The sequence below is a fragment of the Anoplolepis gracilipes genome, chromosome 10 (genome assembly GCF_047496725.1).
Source record: "Anoplolepis gracilipes chromosome 10, ASM4749672v1, whole genome shotgun sequence".
NCBI classification, from domain to species: domain Eukaryota; kingdom Metazoa; phylum Arthropoda; class Insecta; order Hymenoptera; family Formicidae; genus Anoplolepis; species Anoplolepis gracilipes.
In genome coordinates this window covers 11,288,552-11,313,288 of record NC_132979.1, presented here as the reverse complement: position 1 = coordinate 11,313,288, position 24,737 = coordinate 11,288,552, and the positions used below count along the sequence as shown (strand labels likewise).

Here is a 24,737-nt window from a genome sequence, read left to right as displayed (position 1 = left end):
AAATTGAAAAATTAATATTTTACGAGACATTTCGTATTTGATGTTATGTATCCCATAAGTGAAATTATAAATAAATAAATAATAACATAAAATATCCAATAAATTGTGAAATTATTATATATATATTCATTTTTCACATTACTTTCTTACTTAATACGTTAATAATTTTGATTTCACTTTGCATGGAATAGTATAAATGTGATATGTAGTATATATATGCTATATATTGGTATGCGTTTACACGAGTTTCTTGATATAACACACAATTTTGATTTTTTACGAAATTTTTTGTGTGAGAAGAAAATTATTCGTGGATCTATTTATTTAAATGTAATATATTGAATGCATGGGCGAGGGAGGGGCGGAGCCCAATATATATATTACATTTCAATATATTACATTTAAATAAATAGATTCATTAAAAGTACGCTTCATTAAATATACATAATGCAAAAAAATTATGTCCTATTTATGATTTTTTGTTATTAAATAACTTTTTAATACAAAATAGTCATAAATAGGACATAATTTTTTTGCATTATGTATATTTAATGAAGCGTACTTTTAATGGATCTATTTATTTAAATGTAATATATTGAAATGTAATATGTATATATTGGGCTCTGCCTCTCCTCCGCCCACGCATTCAATATATTACATTTAAATAAATAGATCCACGAATGATTTTCTTCTCACACAAAAAATTTCGTAAAAAATCAAAATTGTGTGTCATATCAAGAAATTCGTTTCTTATACATCTAATTCTAATAAAAGAAAATCTATTCTTGATATACATATTACAAACAATTTGTAATATTATTCTTACTATCGGTCTAATTGATAATGTTTTTTGGCTCACTTATATAAGATTTCATTAGAAAAATTTGAAATTAATCGTCGAAATTCTATTGGACAATGGATACCCTCTTTCTTTTATTTTTTGTGATTAATGAATATCTGAAAATTCTTTTTTAAAAGTTCAGAAACAAATGTTTCGTGAGCAAAGATAGCAACACGATTGAACATATTAATGAAAAAGATAAGGTCTCGTATTTTAATAATACTTTTTGTTAATTTTATCTTTAAACAATTTCGAGAAGTAATTTGTCTGGACATAACACTTTCATATACGGGTTAACAATCTCTGTCGGTTTATTAAAGTTCAAAAAGGCAGACTACCGAATGATTTACATAACAACATAATTTGTAAAATTAATTGTAAAGATTTTGATGCTTCTTATGTAGGACAAAGATTATTAAAAACTAGAATTAAAAAACATCAGAAGAGTCTGCTGTAATTAATTTATAATTGTGTCAGAATTACTAGATTCTTTGTTATACGGTGCACAGCCAAATATTATGAATAATTAGAAATATTTTTCTTTCAAATTATATTCTTTTTAAACCTCAAACTTATTTTTCTCAAAATTAGTATAATTACTTACTGCAACTGTTATTTGAATAAACTTTTTGATTAATCGTACATTTATTACGTTTTGTAATGTTATCCAATTAACTAACGTCAAGAAGTAGTAACAGTGATATTGTCTGTTTTGAAGCGGGATAATCGCATCCATGTTGTTTTTATCATATCAGCACCTTTCTCACCAATCATAATGACAGGCGCATTAATGTTGCCACTAGTAATAGTCGGCATTATCGACGCATCAATAACTCGCAGGCCTTTGATTCCATAAACTTTCAGTTCCGGATCTACAACCGCCATGGAATCACTAACTGGGCCCATCTTAGCGGTGCAGCTCATATGATATATAGTCATAGTATACATTCGTAAAATACATGTAAAATACTCGTCTGTGTAAAGTGGAATGTGTTTACAATTCGGTAATTGCTTGCTATGAAATCTAGAACCGAATCTTTTCATGCTGCTCGTTTCGCCGAAGGCAACGGCCGCTTTAACACCTTCGCGAAGGACTGCAACATCATCTGGATGAGTAAGATAATTGTGATAAAGCAACGGGTAATCCAAGGGATTTTTAGTTTTGAGCCTGATATAACCACGCGATTTAGGTCTGAGTATCATCGGAAACACTCCGAAAACGTCGTGGTTGTTGATTTCATTAAACACTTCGTTGTAAAATTCGTCAGTTAAACCATGAGCATTCTTTACATGACTGCCACCATCAGAATTGACTCCCGAAGACGTCAACATAAACTCAATATCAGGCCAGTCGGTCTGATTGGCGTATTTGGTAGCAATAAAACCGACTGCCTCGAGACCGATACTGGATGTCAACGGGCCATCCTCAGTAATCGCGTATTTCAATGCAGTATTGACATTCACCATTCGATTCATTACAATGCTAACTTTATAATCAATTGGAAAAACGAGACCGCCAATTGCTATGTGGTCCTGCAAATTCTGTCCAACTCCAGGTGAATCTTGAATTACAGGGATTCCTAGTTGTTCTAAATGGACACGTGGTCCTATTCCTGAGAGCATTAATAATTGCGGACTATTGATAGCGCCGGCGGAAAGGATTACTTCTTTTTTGGCAAACACTATCTCTTTATGACCATCTCTAATGAATTCTACTCCGTATGCTCTTTTGCTTTGCGGATCTATCAGTATTCGAGTTACATGACTCCATAAAGAAAGATGAAAATTTTCTCTCAGCTGAATGGGTCGCACAAATGCTTTGGCGGTGCTACATCTAGCACCTCGTCGCATTGTGAACTGAAAGAAGGCGAAACCCGTTTGTTGGTCACCATTGACGTCACAAATATCGTAACCCATTTCTTCGCCAGCCTGAAGAAACGCTACACCCAATGGAGTAACGTAAGGACTGTCCTGCACGGTTAGATATCCTCCTGGAAAATAAAAAATAATAAAAGTAAAAAAATATTTATGATGTTTTATACAGTATACAATATACGTAATTGAAGTATGCGAACCTGTACTATGATATCTTGTATTACGTGCTAGATATGGATTTCTTTGATCCTCCGATTTGTGAAAAAATGGCAGCACGTCTTCGTATCCCCAACCAGGATTTCCGAAATTTCGCCATTGATCATAATCACGTCGATTGCCGCGAATGTAAAGCATCGTATTCAAAACACTCGAACCTCCAAGAACCTGAAATATTTAATCCTCTGTGAAGATTGCGCAAAATAGAATATAATTGCATAATTGTAAAACGAGTAAATTTTTTAACCTACTATTTTGATGATTATCTTTAATATCATAATCGCATAAATGATTAAGTCATAATATAAAAACCATAATATAAAATATAACAGATTTAGGGGTATATTTTAGCTCACATTTATTGCTAAATGTACTTCTAAATATATATAAACACGTATATTTATATATAACGACCGATGTCATATCGAACGTTTTGTACAGAGCTCTGGTGTGATATGATATTTTATCGTATCCCGTTAGTTAGCGTGTCTCAATCAAGTCTGGCGAACAATGGCGGTCAAAATAATTACTGGTTATAGAACTATTTCCTTAGACACTGTTTCTTAGTTAGAATACCGTCATTGTTCCTAATACGAGTTTGAAAGAGAACATTTTAGAGAGTCAGGGATCTTTGTTCCCGTGGAGAGTGTACCAAAGAGGATTAGAAAGATTAGAAGAAAACGAGAAAAAGACAGACTGCTTTGACAACAGTGACTTGTACACCTCGAAAGAAGAGATGTCGCGAGATTTCGAACCGTGGACATTATTGACTCGTATTTCGACGAATGATTGTACAAAAAAAGTAGGAACGTGACTTTCCGGCTAACACAGATTTTAACTGGGCATGGTTGCTTTGCAAAATTTTTATGTCATCAGTAAACTTGACAATTCACTCTATCAAATTTAGAGACTGCTTTTAAAGGATTCCGCGAAACATACGCTTCAACCGTGTGCCGTCGGGTGTCGGAGAGGGAAGAGATAAGAGAAAAAATTGAAGATCTTTTCCTTTTTTCGGTAATTAAAGAGATGCTGACTGAGGAAAAATGGTCTGCGTTGTGGCCTTTGCCGACATAATCATTAAGGAGGAAGAACGCATTCAATAAGCTTGGAACTTTATTTGCAATCTTTATCCCCTTCGAAAGAAAAATGACTGAAGAATAATCAAAATCAATCGTACCAAAGGACTGGAGGAGCACCGTCACGTAACAATTTTTGATGCTCGCGTTCCTGCGATCCCGAAATAGAAGCTAACAGTCAGATATTTCTTGACTATCTGGGGGTCATATTTAGCCAGTACGAATTCTCCATAACCAGGAACGGTCCAGGATATTCATAATGAATTTTTTATTCCCTCGCGAGTGAAAAATCTGTTATTGGCATTCTCTCTCTCTCTCTCTCTCTCTTTGTCTTTCTCTTTTTTCTTGCTTTTATGCAACAATTATTGACCTACCTTGCCTCTAGTCCAAGAACATCGACGATCGATCATAGCTTGACAGGCTGTACTTTGCGGCTGTGTGCGATATTTCCAATCCACCTTGCTTTTATGGAGGTACAAGGATAGGATTGGTACATCGGTTATTTCCGTTTCATGGCCTCCGGCTTCCAGCAATAGCACATTCCATTCAGGATTTTCAGTTAACCTATTGACGACAACGCTGCCAGCCGAACCACCGCCGATTACAATGAAATCATAGCTTTTCTTTAACTCCTTTGTAACGCGCGGATGATTTTCTGGGTCCATGAGATCATAATTGAAGTACATTAACGCGACAATCAGTACTGGGATTATAGTAACCTTGCCAATGCTAACGCCGAGTAGGGTGGTCGCTGCTTTTATAGCGGCACCGACTATTGTTGTAACATTCATTTCTCTGGTTGCCTTCTCGATCAATATTAATAATATTCAAATTTTTTATATAGTCGAATTTGTGAATATTTTTGTTTCTTCTTTTATTGCTAAATTTTTTATTACATTTTTATAAAATAGTCTTTGAATAAAATCGAATTAAATAGGATAAAATCTGTTTTTGTTGTCTCTATTTCTTGCCTTATTTCAATGTACGTCTCATGCGTCTTTCTTCATAGTTGTATTTATATTAAAAATACAAATCAATATATTTATGAAAAAAGTAGAATAACGAAAATTAATTATTAATTAATTATTATACCAATAGTATCAGTCATCATCGTGCATCTGATATATTATTGCACTGGAAAGATTTTCGGAATATTCACTTTAGCATGCAAAAATCTGAAAGCATAAAATCAAAATTTATTTATTAGAATAATTAATTTTGCAGTAATTATATATTTAATTATTCAAAGATTCACAAGAAAAAATTGAAAATGTCTTTTTTTACAAAATAATTTTACACGCACGCACGCACGCACATACGTGTGTGTACACATACATAGAGGATGTTCATTTGAAAAATTTTTACCTCGTTTATTTTGTGATCGACTAATTATTTACAAAATATTTCGTATAAAAGTATAAAAGTTTTGTAACTTCAAGGGGGATTTATAAGATAATCATTAATTTGGCTTTATTTTATAAATGTTATGTGAAGGTCTATTTAGTTTCCAGCGGGAAGGCTGCGGCTTGTGCTCCACGCCCAGAGGACCCGGCTCCGACAGCAAAAGGTTGTTGAATGGAAGGACAGCCTAGCCGATGTTAGGGCTGGGCTGTATGCTGTCGGGGCTCTGCGTCCAGTATTGGAAGAGTGGGTGGGGCGCAGACACGGGTCTCTGGGATACAGACTTGTGCAGGTGCATGGATGCTTCGGTGAGTACCTGTATATCGTGCATCCAACGGGAGGTGGGCGCGCGGTGTCACCACTGCAATTGTCCGACGGACACGCCACACCATACCTTCGTGGAGTGTCCGGCAGGAGGGGTACATATGTCTTCCTCACGCTGTCTCTCGGCTGCCTCCTTCCGCGACATAACATATTCACAGAAGGAGACAGCCGCCTGCCATTCTGCTTCTCCCTTCAGCATGGCTCTCACCAATGCTAGTAGGGAGACATTCTCGCCGACAACATCCTTAAACTTCCGCCTGGCCTCGTCCCACGCCGGACAGGCCACACCATATCCTCGTGGCGTGTCCGGCGTGGGACGAGGCCAGGCGGAATCTCCCGCCAGGAGAAGGAAGGGCGGCGGGGCGAGAAGGGCTTATGCCCGACTCGACCCTTAGCTGCCCTATGTCATCCTTTCTCCGGGTCGAAGGAACGTAGGTGCGGGTGTACACCTGCGCCCCATTGCAACGCGACTCACCGTAAGGACGGCGTTGCGTGGTGAACCCGCAACGCCACCATCGGTGCAACATTGGGCGTCCTGGACGCTCAATGTCGCCTGCGCGAAGGGAATCCTCCCTCCTTCAACCTCTTCATGGGGTTAAAGGACGGGAAACTCAGCGGGAGCGGGTGCCGATCAAATGCGCAAGCGAGCCCAGGACCCGTCCAGAACCGCAGCGTAGGATCACTGTGAGGTTTTAGTCGGTGCGAATCCGACATAACCGTTTATTAGAAGTTAGCCTCCTTTTTTAAAATTAATATTAATAATTTTGACTGTTGTGCTGAATTGTGTTAGGTTGTACTACATTGTGCTCGAACATTAAATTCATTATTAATATAAAAAATACGATAAAAAATGAAAAAAAAAACGATTTTTTAGATTAGCCCCCCCACTTTTAATTTTTTTGAATTTTCTCGATTGTGCTAAGTTGTACTAGATTGTGCTAATATTGTGCTAAAATATTAATTTTAAAAAATGATAACAAAAAAGTTATGATAAAAAAACAATTTCTGGTAATATTGAACATCACTAATATTTTTATATGTATCCGTTATCCGATTGGAATAATATTGCATATCTAAGTTGTGCTGGCCTAGCACAATTCAGCACAACTTCCGGTTTCTCGAGAACAACGATATAAAGAGCACTTTACTCTTGAGCGCGGCCTTTCGCGCAGCACTTTTAAGTCCATAATATCAATTTGCAATCATTCGATTGAAATAATATTGCATATCTAAGTTGTGCCAGCTTAGCACAACTCAGCACAACTTTCGGTTTCTCGAGAACAACAATATAAAGGGCACTTTACTCTTGGGCGCGATCCTTCGGGATCAATTATTTAAAACACCTCTCTTTGTTGTACACTTATTTTGTGCATGTAAGCCGTTCCACTGCGGCAAGGTAGAGGTTATCGGAATAGTTTCTTTATTTTTTTTTATTTTTTAACTATTTTTAAATTTTTTCTTTTTTTTAATTTTTTGTTTTGTGTTTTTAATTTTTTTGTTTTTTTTTTAAGTTTTCTTTAATTAATTATTTATGCGACTTTAAAATTATTGAAAATTGTAATATCTAAATATAAGTAAATAAAATATATATTAAAACGTTAAATATAAAATATATTAATATATTAATATAAATAAAATATAATGATAAAATAAAATGGTTTATTAATTTTTTGTCCTGTTTTATTAATTTTTAAACTTTGGATCTTTTATAATTTTTTATTGCATTTTATATATTGTTTTTTTATTGCATTTTTATATATAAACATACTACAGGATTAACAATGTTATCTTCAGTAGTAGATCGACATTTTTTTAATACAAATCGTCAAAAATAATCCATTTTTCTCCATACAAAGCATAAGCTATGTAATGACCAGTCGAATTTCTATTGTGTCCACCGCTGTAATGTATAATGCCAATTAAAGAAAATGATGCGTTATAAAGTATCAATGTTTTTGGAAAAGTCTTTAATGATACTTCAATATTCTCATCTCCAATGCACTCAATCAATAAATACGAATGATAGTTTACGCTTAACTCTACGTTTCCTTTACATTGTTTACATTCTTTATAATTATTATTTATATAATTTTGAATTGCCTGAGCAATAGCGTTATATCCATGTGATTGAATTACTTAGAAATCGAGATTAATAAGAGTTAAATTTTTAGTTATTTCTTTTTCACAATCTTTTTGTAAGGTACAAGTTGGTTCTTCGTTTAAAAGATATTCGCACAAATTGAAAATATTTGAAAGTGCGTTTACTGTTATTACGCTAAACTCATTTTTACTAACAAAACATTCGATTTTACGTAATATTGTTGAGCGTTGTTTATAAATTGATTTGACTGAACTTTATTCATATTAAAAACTCTCGATAGGAAATTATTTCATGAGATCACATTAAAAAATTCCACAAATTTCAAAAAAATGAGAGTCTAAGAATTGCAAAATAATTAACCAACAAACATATACAATACGAAAATAATAGAATGAATGTAAAATTAGCAATGCAAACTCTTTCAGTAAAAATGTTTACAAATCGTTTATTTTTTTCATGAATTTACTTGATGAAAGTATTCGAACAAAATTTCAAGACTGTCTCGAGACAGCTAATTTTTGTTTGCAATTTAATAATATAAGAAACATATTGAATTGTAAAAACAAATTTTCTAAAAATGAATTCAACACTCCCTTAACTAAAAATAATTTCCTCACTTTGAAAATGCACGTAGAAAATTTTGAAAAATATATCACTTTATTATGTAATGAAAATGGCACACCAATTTTAAATACCAATCGAAAAACAAGCTTTCTTGGGATTATTATTTGCTTGAGAAAAATTTTTCCACTTTTTGAAAAATTTAAGGGTTTGCAAATGTGATATTTATTAACTTACAAGTTATCGCAAGATTATTTAGAGATTATTTTTTAGCGTAATAAGAGCCCGTGGAGGATTTAATAACAACCCCAACGCATTACAACTGAAAACTGCTCATAGGCATTTACTAATTCGTAATGAACTTCGTGAATTTGAAACTGATAATTGTCTATATGATGGAATCGAAATTTTGCATCTAGTATTACATCTAGATCTAAACATTTAACATGTCTGATTAGAAATTTTGAAAATTTAGATCAAATAATTACATTGAACCATCAATATGTAATGTCATTATGGAATTTAATTCCATATGTTGAAAATATTGTTGAAATCCATTGTTGGGTTTATAAGTTATAAACTCCAACGATATAATTAATTGTCATATATGTAGAAACCAATTAATTGGGACTGACATGCCAATTCTATCTCAAATAAAAAATCAGGGGCCTTATTTAAAACCATCAAAAGCTGTTTGCTCAATTTGTAAACATCAGAAAAAGTTATTAGAGAACATTCAAATCAATTTCTTAAAATCAATAAAAAACGGCTTCTAATCCAGAAAATTTTCCGTAGAATTGGCATGTCATTTTCAAATGCGACAATGACCAACATGTATGTGTGCAAAGTATTTTAGATAATCACCAAATGCAATTATGTAAATACAGGGTGAGTTTTTTATCTTGAGACATTTAAATATCTGAAGAAATACGTATCGTACGAAAAAATGTTTGAGACAAAAGTTATGTGGTTTCGAGGGGGCCATAAGATGGTACCATTAGTTTGACTTTGGATAATCATTTGAAGGTCACGTAAAGGTCACGTCAATTTTTTTAAATGGCACCCTCTATTTTTTATTACATATTCTTGTAGCTTACTTCGAGAGCTATCCAAAACACTTATGATAAAGTATTTTCATTAAGTATTTTTCGAGTTATAAGACTTAAAAGTTTCAGCATTTTGACATAAAATACAAAATATCTTTTAAAATATTTGTTTTTCGATAATCTTATCCTAATACTTTTATGCATAGAATAATGAGACAAATCAATTGGTGTAAGGAAACTGTATCGTTATCTTTAAAAAAAAGTATGCAATTTGCAACATGCAACTACATACTTTTTTTTAAAGATAACGATACAGTTTCCTTACACCAATTGATTTGTCTCATTATTCTATGCATAAAAGTATTAGGGTAAGATTATCGAAAAACAAATATTTTAAAAAATATTTTGTATTTTATGTCAAAATGCTGAAACTTTTAAGTCTTATAACTCGAAAAGTTATTAGTGAAAAAATACTTTATCATAGTGTTTTGGAAAGCTCTCGAGGTAAGCTACAAGAATATGCAAAAATATATAGGGTGTCCCATTTAAAAAATTCAAGGCGACCTTTATATGACCTTTAAACGATTTTCAAGGTCAAATTAATGGTACCATCTTATGGCCCCCTCGAAACCATATAACTTTTGTCTCAAACATTTTTTCGTACAATACGTATTTCTTCAGATATTTAAATGTCTCAAGATAAAAAACTCACCCTGTATTTACATAATTGCATTTGGTGATTATCTATTAGGTTGGTGCGTATGAAATGTCGGATTCTTAAGTGATTGTATAAAACTGCATATCTTTCTTCAAAAGCTGTTTATTCAATCAAAGTATGCTCCATTCGCTTCAATACACTTCTCCCAACGAGATTTTAAAGCGTAGATGCCTGTCTTAAAAAAATTTTGGTCTTTAGAATTAATAAACTCTGATATCGAGTTTTTTAGACTGTCTTCATTTTCATAGTGTTTGCCCCTTAAAAACAGCTCTAAATGCTTGAAAAAATGAAAATCGGTCGGCGAGAGATCCGGTGAATATGGTGGATGCTGCAAAACTTCATATTCCAGTTCGTTCAGTTTCGCAATTGTTTTGTGCGATGTATGCGGCGGTATTTCGCTCTGTCAGTGCGTGCGGTACCCACTTGTCCATCTTCTTAACCTTGCCAATCTCAGAAAGGTGTCTCAATATCGTTGTATGGTCAACTTTCATCCTGATAGCAAGTTCCCTCGTGGATACGGCTGGATCCGCTTCTACTAGAGCCTTCAGGTCATCATTCTTCACAGACGTTTTGGGTCTTCCGCGCGGCTCATTTTGCAGTGAAAAATCGCCAGTCCGAAATTTTTCGAACCAACGCTGCACTTTCCGATCGTTAACCGTATTCTCCCCAAACGCTTGGTTTATGTTGCGTGCAGCTTTTGCAGCACTATTACCAAGTTTGTACTCATATAAGAAAATGACGCGAATGTCGGCAGAATTCATATCGGCAATAAACTCAAAAGAAATAACAAAAGGGAAGACCTTCGAGAAAACCTATTTTGCTGAAATGAGTCTCTGGCAATGGACAATACGACTATGAATGAGGTTATGCCAAAGACAAAAGTATAACGAAAACAGGGAGACAAACGTCCGCATGTAAAGAGAATCCGACATTTCATACGCACCAACCTAATAGAATACTTTGCACACATACATGTTGGTCATTGTCGCATTTGAAAATGACATGCCAATTCTACGGAAAATTTAATATTAATGACAGACAAATAAAAAACTTATTTATGATTTGTTACTATTTACATTTTGTTGTTTATTTTCTTTTTTTGAGATAGTTGTATTAAAAGATATATGTTAAAAGATAATTAAAAAAAATATATATATACATATATACATATATGTATATATATATATATATATATATATATATATATATATATATATATATATATAAACTTTGTCATGAACAATTTTTCTACAAAAATATGCGATGACAACTAGGCGGTTTTATTTAAAAAATTCAAGGTAATCTTGACCTGACTTTAGCGACGTTTCCGACCCTCATTTCATTTACAAAAAATGATCTTTTTGGTGCCTCCCACAACCTCAGAAAGTTTATCAATTTAATTTCCGAATACTCTGTATATATATATATATATGGCCCATTTTAAACAATACGGTCAATTTTTTCGTAAACTAAGCGAAATATCGAAAAATGGTTCCGACATGTATTGCATGGTTTCGAAAGGGCTATAAGATGGTGCCATTGGTTTGACCTTGAAGAGTCACATGAAGGTCACGTGAAGGTCATTTTAAATTTCTTAAATGGAACACCCTATATATTTTTGCATATTCTTGTAACTTATCTCGAGAGCTTTCCAAAACACTATAACAAAATGTTTTTTCATTAAACACTTTTTGAGTTATAAGCCTTCAAAGTTGCAATATTTTGACATAAAATACAAGATATCTCGTAAAATATTCATTTTTTGATTATCTTACTCTAATACTTTTATGCACAGAATAATGAGACAAATCAATTGGTGTAAAGAAAACACATAATTATGTTAAAGTAAAAATGTGTAACTGCTAGTTGCAAATTCAGATTTTTTCTTAAAGATAACTATGTGTTTTTACACCAATTGATTCGTCTCATTATTCTGTGTATAAAAGTATTACGGTAAGATAATCGAAAAATAAATATTTTACGAGATATCTTGTATTTTATGTCAAAATATTGCAACTTTCAAGTCTCATAACTCAAAAAATACTTAATGAAAAATACTTAATGAAAACACTTTATCATAAGTGTTTTGGAAAGCTCTCGTGGTAAGCTACAAGAATATGTAATAAAAAATAGAGGGTGCCATTTAAAAAAATTGAGATGACCTTCACGTGACCTTCAAATGATTATCCAAGGTCAAACCAATGGCACCATCTTATAGCCCCTTCGAAACCATGCAACACATGTCTGAACCATTTTCCGATATTTCGCTTAGTTTACGAGAAAATTGACTGCATTTTTTTAAATGGGCCACCCTGTATATAGGTACATATATGTATAGAGGGCATTCCATACGAAATCGACCACTTTTTTCCGCGAACATTTTTTATTTACTTCATTTTTTTATGTTTTTGCACTTATTGAAAGTAATTTCCACGATTTTTTTTAGATTTTTATCTCCATCCATACTCGAGTTATAAATTAAGAAAAGAAATTAATAAAAAAATTCAAATAGTTATTACTTTAAGAATAAAGATATTGGTAATTATCAGGTGGTCATTTTTTTTAGTTTTTGAATGTAGTTTTCGAAAAAAAATATTGAAAAAATTTTTAAAAATAATTTGACATCGTTTTAGTCAATTTTAATCGAAATTATTTTTTTTTCCTTAATGAGACCCCTTCGATTTTTTTCTAAAAAATTGATGACATTTTAGATTTTTTTCTCTATTATTAATATTTTAGAATGAGTATTTATTATCTCTGTAAACTCTTTTTCTTATCAGAGTAATGTAAAAAACTAAAAAATGTGATTTTCGAAAAAAAAAATTGCAAAAAATGGTGTTAAAAAATCAAAATTATTTGAATCTCCTTTTCGCTCATGGTTCAAAAATTTTGTATTTAAGTCTAAAATGTCATCAATTTTTTAGAAAAAAATCGAAGGGGGTCTCATTAAGGAAAAAAAAATACTTTCGATTAAAATTGACTAAAACGATGTCAAATTATTTTTAAAAATTTTTTCAAAATTTTTTTTCGTAAACTATATTCAAAAACAAAAAAATGACCACCTGATAAATGCCAATATCTTTATTCTTCTTAAAGTAATAACTATTTGAATTTTTTTATTAATTTCTTTTCTTAATTTATAACTCGAGTATGGATGGAGATAAAAATCTAAAAAAAATCGTGGAAATTACTTTCAATAAGTGTAAAAACATAAAAAAAAGTGAAGCAAATAAAAAATGTTCGCGGAAAAAAGTGGTCGATTTCGTATGCAATGCCCCATATATATACATATATATGTATATATATACTGAGCAACAAAAATATTTATCGAAATTTCACTCAACTTCAAATAATCATAACTCCACAAAAAATTGTCTTATCTAAAAGTTTTTTTTTATTTTGAAGTTAGAAGTCTCTACTTTAAAGAGAATTCGTCAGATTTTAAATTTCTCTTTCTCTCTTTTCAACATTTCTTTAAAAGTAAGAATGTGTTTTGTTTTCGAAAATTTGCATAGTTTGACGCACTCCACTCTCGCGGAGTTATGATTATTTGAAGTTGAGTGAAATTTCAATAAAAATTTTTGTTGCGCTAATTTTGTTGCTCAGGGTGTATATATATATAGGGAGTTCCCCTAATGACGGACGGCACCTAACGCCGGAACTAATATCTATAAGTACTAGAAGTATAAACAAGCCAGTACTGTAACGAAGGAGACATAACGATAAAACAATACACATGCACGCAGCGACATGTCTCATTCTTGCACGGTAAGCGAAGAAGAGCGCCCGTTTGTTGCGTTAGGAGGGAAAAAACTGTACGACGCAAGCTTTAGATGAGTATACTTACAAAGTTTGTGTTCTTAAATATTTATGCATGGTATTTTTACATGTCCTGGTAAGTATTCTTTCAATTACGTTAGTGTTTTTATACGTGACATATTTTATACGTAACATTTAATAAATTTAAAAAAATGAAAAACTATGAAGTCATTTAATTTATGATTTTATTCATTAATTTGAGTACCCTCTATTTTAAAGTTTAAACGTTCATAACTTTTTATAGAAACATTTTTTTAGAAAAATGTTTCAGATAAAAGTTGCTTGTTTTTTTCCGTAGAATCCAAATATGTAACCATTTATGAGGGGTACCATTTGAAATTATGAAGTTATCCCCCGCCCCCCTTAAAAAGGGGGCGGGAGCAACTTGATGTTTATATAGTTAGAAAGATCTTAAATACATGAAATTTTGTCATGAACAATTTTTCTATCTGACAAATATTTTCTAAGATATTGCCTTGTAACACTTTACGTGGGCCACTCTGTTATATGAACACATGACTACACATAGCTAGTCCAGCCTTTAAAAAAATATGTTTCATATTTTTTCTCAAAAACAACTATGTATTTTTTTACATTAATTAATTCCTCTCATTATTTTGTGCATAAAAGTATTAGGATAAGATAATCGAAAGATGAATATTTTACAAGATAGTTTATTAGTAAAATTATGTCATTAAAGTATCTCGTAAATTATTCAATTTTTGACCATCATACTCTTATAACTTTTTACGTCAAATATTGCAAGAAATATATTTATATGTAAAAAAAATGTAGATAGTTCCATATATACAGAAACTGCTTTTACACGACTTTGGTAACTACATCCAAAATCAAACTAATATTCTTCGTTTTTTCCTTTTCAGACCAAATAACTTTTGTTTAAAACATTTTTTTCTAAAACCTCTTGATCCAAATATTCGACTATATTAATTAATTAATATTAAAATAAAATGCTCTGTATAGGATGGAATCACTAACTCTGTTCACTTGAAATATCTCTGCTGTTTTAGAGATGTGAAAATATGTATTATAATATTATAACAAAAGTTCTATAGTATCAAGAAAGCCGTAATATGCAAGTAATAATTTTTCTGTAAGTGAAGGCGTTTTAGAGATTTCAAGATTATTTTTATTTTTTCAAATAAAATTATTAAATAATTAATTTGTTTTGTAATCAATCTCTCGCAATATTTGACGTAAAAAGTTATGAGAGTAAAAGTCAAAAACTGAATATTTTACGAAATATAATATTTCAATTTGATATAATTTTAGATAAACTATTAAATATCTATTAAATATCTTGTAAAATATTTTTTTTAATTATTTTGTCTTAATATTTTGATACAAAGTAGCGCCAAACGTTTCAGTTAAACTTCGTGATCTAATAGAAAATTTAATTTTCAACAAAAAAATTTTTACAACATGGATCCAAAAACGCATCCTTTCTTAAAAAGTTAGCGCCAAAAATCTTTTAAAAGCACGTTTTCTCTTTAAAAAAACATTTTAAAACTCTTGTATAGGGAATTTTTTTTAATTTTTATTAGATTACAAAGTCTGGCTGAAAAGTTAAAGAAGTTATAATAAGATTTGTTTAAACAATACAGAAAAGTAAAATTTTTTTAGTGGAATTATCAACGAATAAGATAAACATTAACAATTAGCTAATTGTAAGATCATAACAGCATAAATTAAGAATATTTTTTTAAAAGTTCTACCGTCAATAGCTGACAGACTACTTTTTTGTGTATTTAAAACTAATTATCTCAAAATTTATGGAACATGATAAAAATATTTTGATCTTATTTGAAAGATAATTTAACAATTTTTATTTCGATAATTTTAGTTAAAGTACGCATAATTGCAAAAATATATTTATAAAGTGATTTTAGAGGTTTTATTAAGTTTTTAAGAGAATTTTTTTGTTAACTTTTTAAGAGATTTTTGAACCTATGTTTATAGCAAATTTTTTGTTTAAAATTAAGTTTCCCATTAGATTACGAAATCGGGCTGAAATATTTGGCGCTATCTTGTACATAAAATAATAAAAGAAATCAAATATGTGAAGAAAACGTCATTGTTTTTAAGAAAAAATTCATATTTTAAAAAGTTAAGTAAAATATGCGCCCAGTGCACGGTTCAATTTTCGCGAGAATTAATTTCTAAATTTACACATTAACATCCGTGCATAGCTCTAATTGCCAAGTCGATAATAGATTGTTTAAAAAATTATATATTTTAATATTTCACAAAATCTAAATGTACTACTATAAAATAAGTTAAGAATTATAAAATTTTTATTTAAAAGATTTTTTATATAATATTTGTTATTATTTCTATGATATTAACTAAAAATTTTATTTTTTGCAAAGAGTTTTAACTCTTTTAACATGTATAAGAAAATACGTAAATGCATATACTTTATTTTGACAAAGTTCTACAATAAATAATAAATAATAGCTAAATATTTTATTAACTATATCAATAAATACCTAAATAATACGATAACTGTTGCGCTATTCTGATTGTACCTGATTTATTGTCACTTTTAAAGATAGAAAGATATTTTTTACTTGAAAACGCGTTTTTATAGCAAAAATTTTATTCTGAATTATTTACTGTACATTAATACTATTTTCAATAAAGAAGGATCAATAAATATATCTAGAGATATATTTATACCATATACATATATAATACTATACATATAACAACGGTACATAAATAATTTTGACAATAACAATAATATTTGACCATTTCTGAATAATTTTGAATTTTCCCGAATTTTATACTAGAAATAAATAAAAGGTATAAATTATAAATATATATAATAAAGAAAGTGTAAATCGTAATAAAATACGATAAAATGTAAGAAAGTTTATCAATGACACATTCACTGGTCAATTATTGTACAGTTATAATATTATATATAATATTATTATATCTTTTAAGCTAAAACTCCTATAATGTGCGGTCAGAATAAAATATTAATTATAGTCGTTTTATTATAACATTTATGTATTTTTTGATATCGAAACAGTAAATATGATAATAAAAATTATATAGTATGAGCCTTAAATTATAATATTATAATCTAAGGCTCGTACTGTATCATTTTTTATCATATTTTATCATTTTATCATTTTTATTATATATCCGAAGCTTGTGAAAATTAGAAGACACTTCCGATTCTTTTTATAAAACCATCATAAATGATAGAAAAATAGTTTTTATGTTTTTCTTCGTGATGTTGGTTTTTTATGTTTCTATGATACATGTATTTTATAAGTTATATATTAATATATAACTTATAGAATACATGTTTAATGTATACATTTAATACATATATATATATATATATATATATATATATATATATATATATACGCATAATATATGATATGTAAGTTAATATATATATATATATAATTATATATATAATGTTGATTATATATATATATATATATATATATATATATATATATATATATAATTAACATTTATACATATTTCTTGTTCTTTAGACATAGTATATATTATATAATTATATTATATTTATGTGTATATACATATATATGTATATATATGCATAGAATTTTTTTTATTTTATTATTAAATTAACAAAAATAAATTGATTTTACGTTGTGAAACGCGTGATCTTAAATTAAATAAATAAATAAATAAATAGATATATATATATATTGTATACACATATATATATACGTATTTATTTATTTAAGATCACGCGTTTCACAATGCGAAATCATTTCTTTTTGTTAATATAATTAAAAAATAAAAAAAGATCTTTAAAGTTGTGGTCAACATTGAATGTAATCTTTAATGAATTCATTATTGCAAGTTTATGTAAATGATATATACTTTAAGTTGAAATATAAACCGCTGACTATATATGATATTCTAAAATAAATAAAAAGTAAGTTAAAGTATTTTTAGGTCTTCTTAATATTCGAATATTCTATTTCGAAATTCTCAGACGTAGTTCTTTGGAGAAAGTAAAATTAGATTCAGCAATTAGGCAATTGACATTCCAATCATGATTTTTACGTAACTAGTGAATCTGAAGTGTATCTTTGAAATGAAATTTTTTTGCATAACATGTTTAATTTTTTTCCTACAAAGTCTTAAGTAAATAATAAGCTAAGTAAATATAGAAAACTAAACAGTAATTCAAATGCAAGAAGAAAATCAGGTCAAGAATATTAAAATATCGAAACGATAAATCTGTAAACATAATTATTAGATATTTGAAAGATTTATATGTACAATGTTGATATACTTTAGAAAGGTAATTCGAATTATTACACACACATATGCACATATAATAAAAGTATTGACTCTTATAATTGTATAAGAGAGTCACTTAGACACACAAACACACACACAATTTTTTGCATTCAACATTTTTCAGAGATTAGTCTTTATAGAAATGATATATCCTTGGAAAATCTATTTATATGTAATGTTTTTTTGTTATATTTTTTAAAACACAAAATGTTTCATAAGTTTATAAAACATTTTATACTTATTAAAATTGATTAATTTATAATTGACATTTATTTAGAGTCAAAAAATTATTTTTCGCAAATTTTTTATTTTCAATATTAAATACGTTTGTAACTAATCGTACACATGAAATTATATATAGATTTATTAACATAAACATTATTTTATGTTAAAAGAAAATAAATAAAAAATAAAGATTTACTATTTGTATTGTACTATTTTTGAAAGGTAGTGTTCTCAAGAAAAATGTATTTGTGTGTGCTATTATCTTTTGGTATTATAATATATGTAACTATAAAATTTAAAACGTTATTTATACCAACAAAAACAGCGTGCGTCATAACAGAAGTTGATTAGATTCATTTTTGCAACACTAGCAGAATTTTGATAACTATTGTGATATTAATTGCAATGTCCCGTTAAAATAAAAACGTTTCCGTCATAACGATGAGAATCGAGAGCACGTGGCGCGATTGAGCAGTTTGTCGTGGCAGAGAAAGCGAAAGACTGAAACTTCAACCATTACGTTGAACATATTACGCGATCTAACCGCTCGTACCGCAAAACCTTTCTCTTGTACTTGATTGACGAAATGCATGAGTACTCTTAAGCTTACACAACAATATTAAGAGTATTAAAAAGTTAATAATAAGATTAATGTAATATTTGATTTTTACGTCTAAATATATTTGAATAAAAAAACAAATTGTATATTTTATAAAATTATTCCATATATATATATATATATATTTAAAAGATTTATTGGTTTAATTAAATAAATAAAATAATTTTCACTATTAAATTAATAATATGTTACAGTTTATTAGCAACAACAATTTATTTGTATATATTACCTATTGTATAATGTATATATTTGCATTATTGTATTATGTACTATTTATTATATGTATACAATTTACAAAGTAGTTATTTTAAGATGCTATTTTGAAGCTTGTATATAGGTTTTTATGTTTTTAATAGTTATTAGTACGGGGGAGAGCGATTTATATATTATTTCGATTTTACTACAAGAAAAAAAAAATATATATATATACATATATACACAGTGTCCAGTAATAATCGCCCCCCCTCTCTAGAGCTGATAGAACAAGTCAAACTGAATATAAAAGTCCTCTACCATTTTGCGATTTTCGCAATAATTATTAAAATATTAATTAAAAACGCTCAGCATATGCTGAGTGCTATATATGGCGCGCGCTCATACGCTGAGCGTTTTAATTAATATTTTTATAATTATTGCGCAAATCGCAAAATGGTAAAGGACTTTTATGTTCAGTTTGACCTGCTCTATCTGCTTTAGAGAGGTTGGGCGATTATTACCGTACACCCTGTATATAAGGTGGGTCAAAGGACTTGTTACAAGCTATTTTCTCCGAAACTAATGAACATATAAAATTGAATTTTTTTACTTTTAGTAGAATATAGGGGCTGACTACTTGTATAAAAAAATTTTAAGGCTTTTCGGGGAGGGGAGCCAATAAAAGAGAACTTCTTTTTTTTAAATGGCATGGGGTACATTTTTTTATATTCAGATAGCTATCAAAATTAATAACATTTACTTCAAACATTTTTTTTATTCTACATTATTAAAGAATTATTTAATTTAATTTTCTGAATACATTTAGAGATCATAGAGACGGATTTTAAGTTACTTTAATCTTGTTTATTACATATTCAACATTGAAAAGGTAATTTCTGACAAGGTATCAATAAATATAAACTTGATTAGAGTAACTGGAGAGATAGATAGATTGTCAGTATTATGAAATCATTTTATTAAATGTTCAAACTGGTGTTAATAAACTTCTAAACACACACGCGCGCGCGCGCGCGCACAAAAGATATATAAGTATAAATCCGACCGGCAACTTTTACGTTATACTCCTTGCGAAATGCTAATGCCAGCAATACTATCAATTTCAAGCCTTATAATTCGAAAAGTACTTAATCAAAAGAAGTTTTATTATAATGTTTTGTATAGCTATCGAGGTAAGCTACAAGAAAATGCAAAAATATATAGGGTGTCCCATGTAAGAAATTCAAATTCGAAAACGGGAGCGTCCTGTTTGACCACGTCACGATTGACCACAGTCACTTGTATCGACCGATGCCTAGGATCATCAGCAACAATTAACCAATCAGAGAGCTTCATTTTAAACTGGCCAATTGGCGACGTGGTCAATAGACTCCCACCCTCGAAAACCCTGTATATAATATATGTACGTAGAAGTTGCCGGTGTTGGATTTATATCTCTTTTGTGCGCGTGTACGTGTGTGTGCGTGCGAGCGTGCGTGCGTGCGAGCGAGCGAGCGAGCGGGCGAGCGGGCGGGCGTGCGTGCGTGCGTGCGTGTGTGTATGTGTTTAGAAGTTTATGAACACCAGTTTGAACATTTAATAAAATGATTCCATAATCCCTTATAAAAAAAAGTTGAAATAATCTATCATTTTTTAATTATATATATTATAAATTATTATAATTGATTATTATAATTATATATAATTTATAAAATAAAGTAAATAATACTATTTATATAAATTTATTAAAATTATAATATGAATAATCAAAAACTACCAAAAATAAGTAAAAGTAAGTATATAAAATATATAATCACACGCGCAATAATATATAAACATATAATATATTTATTCTAATACATTAATTAAATATATAATTATATAAAAATAAAAAAATTAAAAAAATATAATATTAATTTTCGCACTTCAGATAAGAAAAAAAATATAAAATTAGAAAAGCTGGAATCATTACAAATAAATTACAAAAATCTATGTAAGTAATATAATTACCCTCCCCCCTCTCTCTCTCTCTCTCTCTCTCTCTCTCTCTCTCTCTCTCTCTCTTTCTCTCTCCCCTCTCTTTCCTCTCCCCCTCTTCCTTCCCCTCTTTTTCCCTTTCCCCCTCTTCCCTCTCCCCCCTTTCGACTTCTACCCTCTCCGCCCCCCCCCTCTCTCTCTCTCTCTCTCTCTCTCTCTCTTGAAAATTTATTATTACTGAAATATATATTTTGATTATAATTGTATTATATTAATTAATTTTATAACAATAAATATATAATGACCCTTTTTCACTTTCATATTGCACTATATTGGACAAAATTTTATGTCACTTTTACACAATAAATATAATAAAATGACATTATTCACGTAAAACGTATTTGTCTATATTGTAGGTTAGATGCATCCATAGGGCGTAGCCATCTTCTCTGTAGTACAAGCTGACGCATGCGTATTAGAAATTTGTCACATCAAAATCGCTCACTGTCGCTACTGTGTATACTTGGGAGGGTCCCGTTAGCCCACGAGCCCGATAGCGCACAACCACATATTGGCCGATGCTTAAGGTAACCAGCACAGTTGACCAATCAGAAGGTCCTAGTGTTCTAACTGACCAATTAGCAACATTCGTGTGTTCGTGTATCGTATCGGGCTCGTGCGCTATCGGATCCCGTCCGTATACTTATACTGTGGCTGTACGCTCTTCTCTACGCATGCGTTAACAGACAAGGACATCCAGGTCACTTGACTTTGTCTCTTTTTAATCGTCTGATACTCTTTTAGCTGGCTCCGGCTCCCGCGCTCTATTCTATCTTCTCTTTGATTGTGATTTACTAAAGCCTGATTACATCCATGGACTCTAGAGTTGCCATCCTTAGCAATTTGCAACAAAATATTTTTAACGCATTATAGAATCCTTTTAAGGGATACTTCGATCAAATTCGGATTAATTTAGTTGTTAATTAACTTATTATGAAACTGACCAATAGTAAAATTTTAAAATTTCTATTAAAATTCTGCATACACAATAAAATGATAAGCATAAAAATGTTTTCAATTTAAAATAGTTTTGCTAATATTTTTTTATTTTATTATTGATGATATTTAATATAATGATATAATAATATTTGTAGTTCGACAAAGAAAATATATGGAAGCTCAGAATTTCAGAGTGAAATCGATATTGATATGAATACAGAATTAATATTTAATAATGCTGATGAAAGTAATAATGCTGCTACACAAAGAACAGACAATTTTATAAGTACAAATTATGATATTATATTTAATTTTTTATTTTTACCATTTTTGCACTTTTACATAAAACTTTGATCTTTTATTACAGATGAAGAAGAACACAACGATTAATTTAATAATAAAATGTACACTCGTGAGTAATTATTTATGCACAAACAATATATGTGTTTCAGTTACACAAAAATACACAGTTTATAGTTTCAGATATTGTAAAAATTGTGAAAAAATTTTTACGTGTAAAATAACCAAATTTATAATTAAAAATGAGAAAACTAGAGAGAATTTGACAAAATTGGACCAGATAACACGGCGATGCAGTATAGAGGAAGAAATGGAAACAAAAAACAATAAAAATATTATTAACAAATTGCCATTAGCTACTGAGGAACATATTTTAAAAATGGAGCATTTCTTGTTACAGAGGAAAACTGAAAAGAAATTGGTAAGTTTAAATATAAACATTACAAAATAGTGCAAAGTAGAAAGATTTATTATTATGTAAGAAACTGTGATATAAGATTATATACAAAGTATTAAAAAAGTGTCGCATACGCTCAGTGCCATTCGATAGAGAATGAAAAATCTAAGAAAAAATGTCTAATACTATTTTTCGATGATGAATAATTTCGCCGCAATTAATTATTGTAATCAGTCAATCAGCGCGGAGTTACAAGAGGAAGCCAGGGGCGAGCACGCGAAGTGAGAAACGAGAGCATAGCCGTCGCGCCACAGCCTTTCTCACTTCGCGCAGCTACCGCGCTCATGTTCTGGTTTCTCACTTCGCGCGCTTCGCCCCTGGCTTCCCCTTGTAACTCCGCGCTGATTGACTGATTACAATAATTAATTGCGGCGAAATTATTCATCACATCGAAAAATAATATTAGACATTTTTTCTTAGATTTTCATTCTCTATTGAATGGCACTGAGCATATGCGACACTTTTTTAACACCCAGTATAAAAAAATTTAGTTTACTCTAGATTATCTATAAACTTTACTTTTTGTGGGATTTTTCGCCACATTACAAATTAACTTCGCTATTAACTCTTATTCCGGGTCATTTTTTTCCATGATTTTTCTAACCGCGTTAATTTCTCAAAAATAAATAGTCGTAAAATAATATATTTAAACAAATTATTTTTCACATTTTTTATTCTAGTCTTTATTTAATAGGATCAAAGATATATAAATTTTTTCAGATTTCTTAAAACATTTTTATATATTAATAAATATGTTAAAAATACACTGGCTCACCTGTATAGTTAAAGGACGTCAAAAATAACAATACGGAATAAGGATTAAAATTAACATAAGTTCGAAATGCTTTCAATTGCAGAAATTGGAAGAAATTGGTGGTTCTACTGTAATAGAAATGACTCGCAAAGTTATGAATACTCTGTTTACTTTAAAACTATGTACGAAATATATGTTAAAGGCAAAAAGAGCAAATAAAGGAAATTTTGGCATATTAAGAATCTGCAAAGTAATAGAGATTAAGTAATAATAATAATATTTAATATTAGCTAATAATTATTATTAAGATATAAACATAATATAATGTACTAATATATATAATAATGTATATAATAATGTATATAATGTATAAATATCCTTAAAAAATTAATTTATTTTACAAAAGCCATGATAAGAAAAGTGAATAGCAATCAAGCAGAGATCCAGAAAATTATAGAAAAATTAAGTTTATCAGAGCCAAAGATAAAGTTACGCGTAGCGGAACACTATGTTTAAGTAACGAATAAATTTTAGCAAACGATTAATTTGGATGAATGTACAATTGTTTAATGATTTAATCTGTCTTTTTCAGTTCTACCATTTTGGACATGTTTATTTTAGAAATATTATAAGACTGTTTGGAAAAAAATCTCTGAAATATCTATGAAAATGATGTTTTGTTATTATAGCTTAAAAAGAATAGCTTTTTTGTTCGTTATATGCTTTTATTGTATAATTTTTGTTTTTTATTTTATAATAAAAGATATTTCAGCTACTGAGTGATACCAAAATGGTATAATTGAATTCTTTCTCGTTTTAAGAAACAAAGTTTTTGACGTTTTGTATTTTATTGTATGTTTTTTAATTATTTTATTACATCGTCTTTCAGTTTATATTTATCTTTGCATCTTAT

The 24,737-nt window shown here is 29.7% G+C and overlaps 2 protein-coding genes and 1 long non-coding RNA gene across 3 annotated transcripts; 1 reads left to right on the top strand and 2 right to left on the bottom strand.

Annotated features, from left to right (window-relative positions):
• Window positions 1-841: 841 nt before the first annotated feature.
• Window positions 842-19,013, bottom strand: LOC140670194 (glucose dehydrogenase [FAD, quinone]-like). The gene is made up of 4 exons (XM_072900764.1): window positions 18,840-19,013; window positions 4,383-5,183; window positions 2,917-3,100; window positions 842-2,832 (listed from the first exon to the last, which is right to left on the bottom strand). Exons 2-4 carry the CDS (start codon window positions 4,797-4,799, stop codon window positions 1,523-1,525), a joined length of 1,911 nt encoding a protein of 636 aa, XP_072756865.1. The 5' UTR covers window positions 4,800-5,183; window positions 18,840-19,013; the 3' UTR covers window positions 842-1,522.
• On the bottom strand, window positions 10,498-10,920 carry LOC140670654 (histone-lysine N-methyltransferase SETMAR-like). The gene has a single exon (XM_072901382.1). It carries the CDS (start codon window positions 10,918-10,920, stop codon window positions 10,498-10,500), a length of 423 nt encoding a protein of 140 aa, XP_072757483.1.
• Window positions 19,014-22,689: 3,676 nt separating the features above from the next.
• On the top strand, window positions 22,690-23,918 carry LOC140670716 (uncharacterized). The gene is made up of 3 exons (XR_012047602.1): window positions 22,690-22,725; window positions 22,791-23,034; window positions 23,791-23,918. It is a non-coding gene; the product is annotated as an uncharacterized lncRNA (long non-coding RNA).
• Window positions 23,919-24,737: the final 819 nt, after the last annotated feature.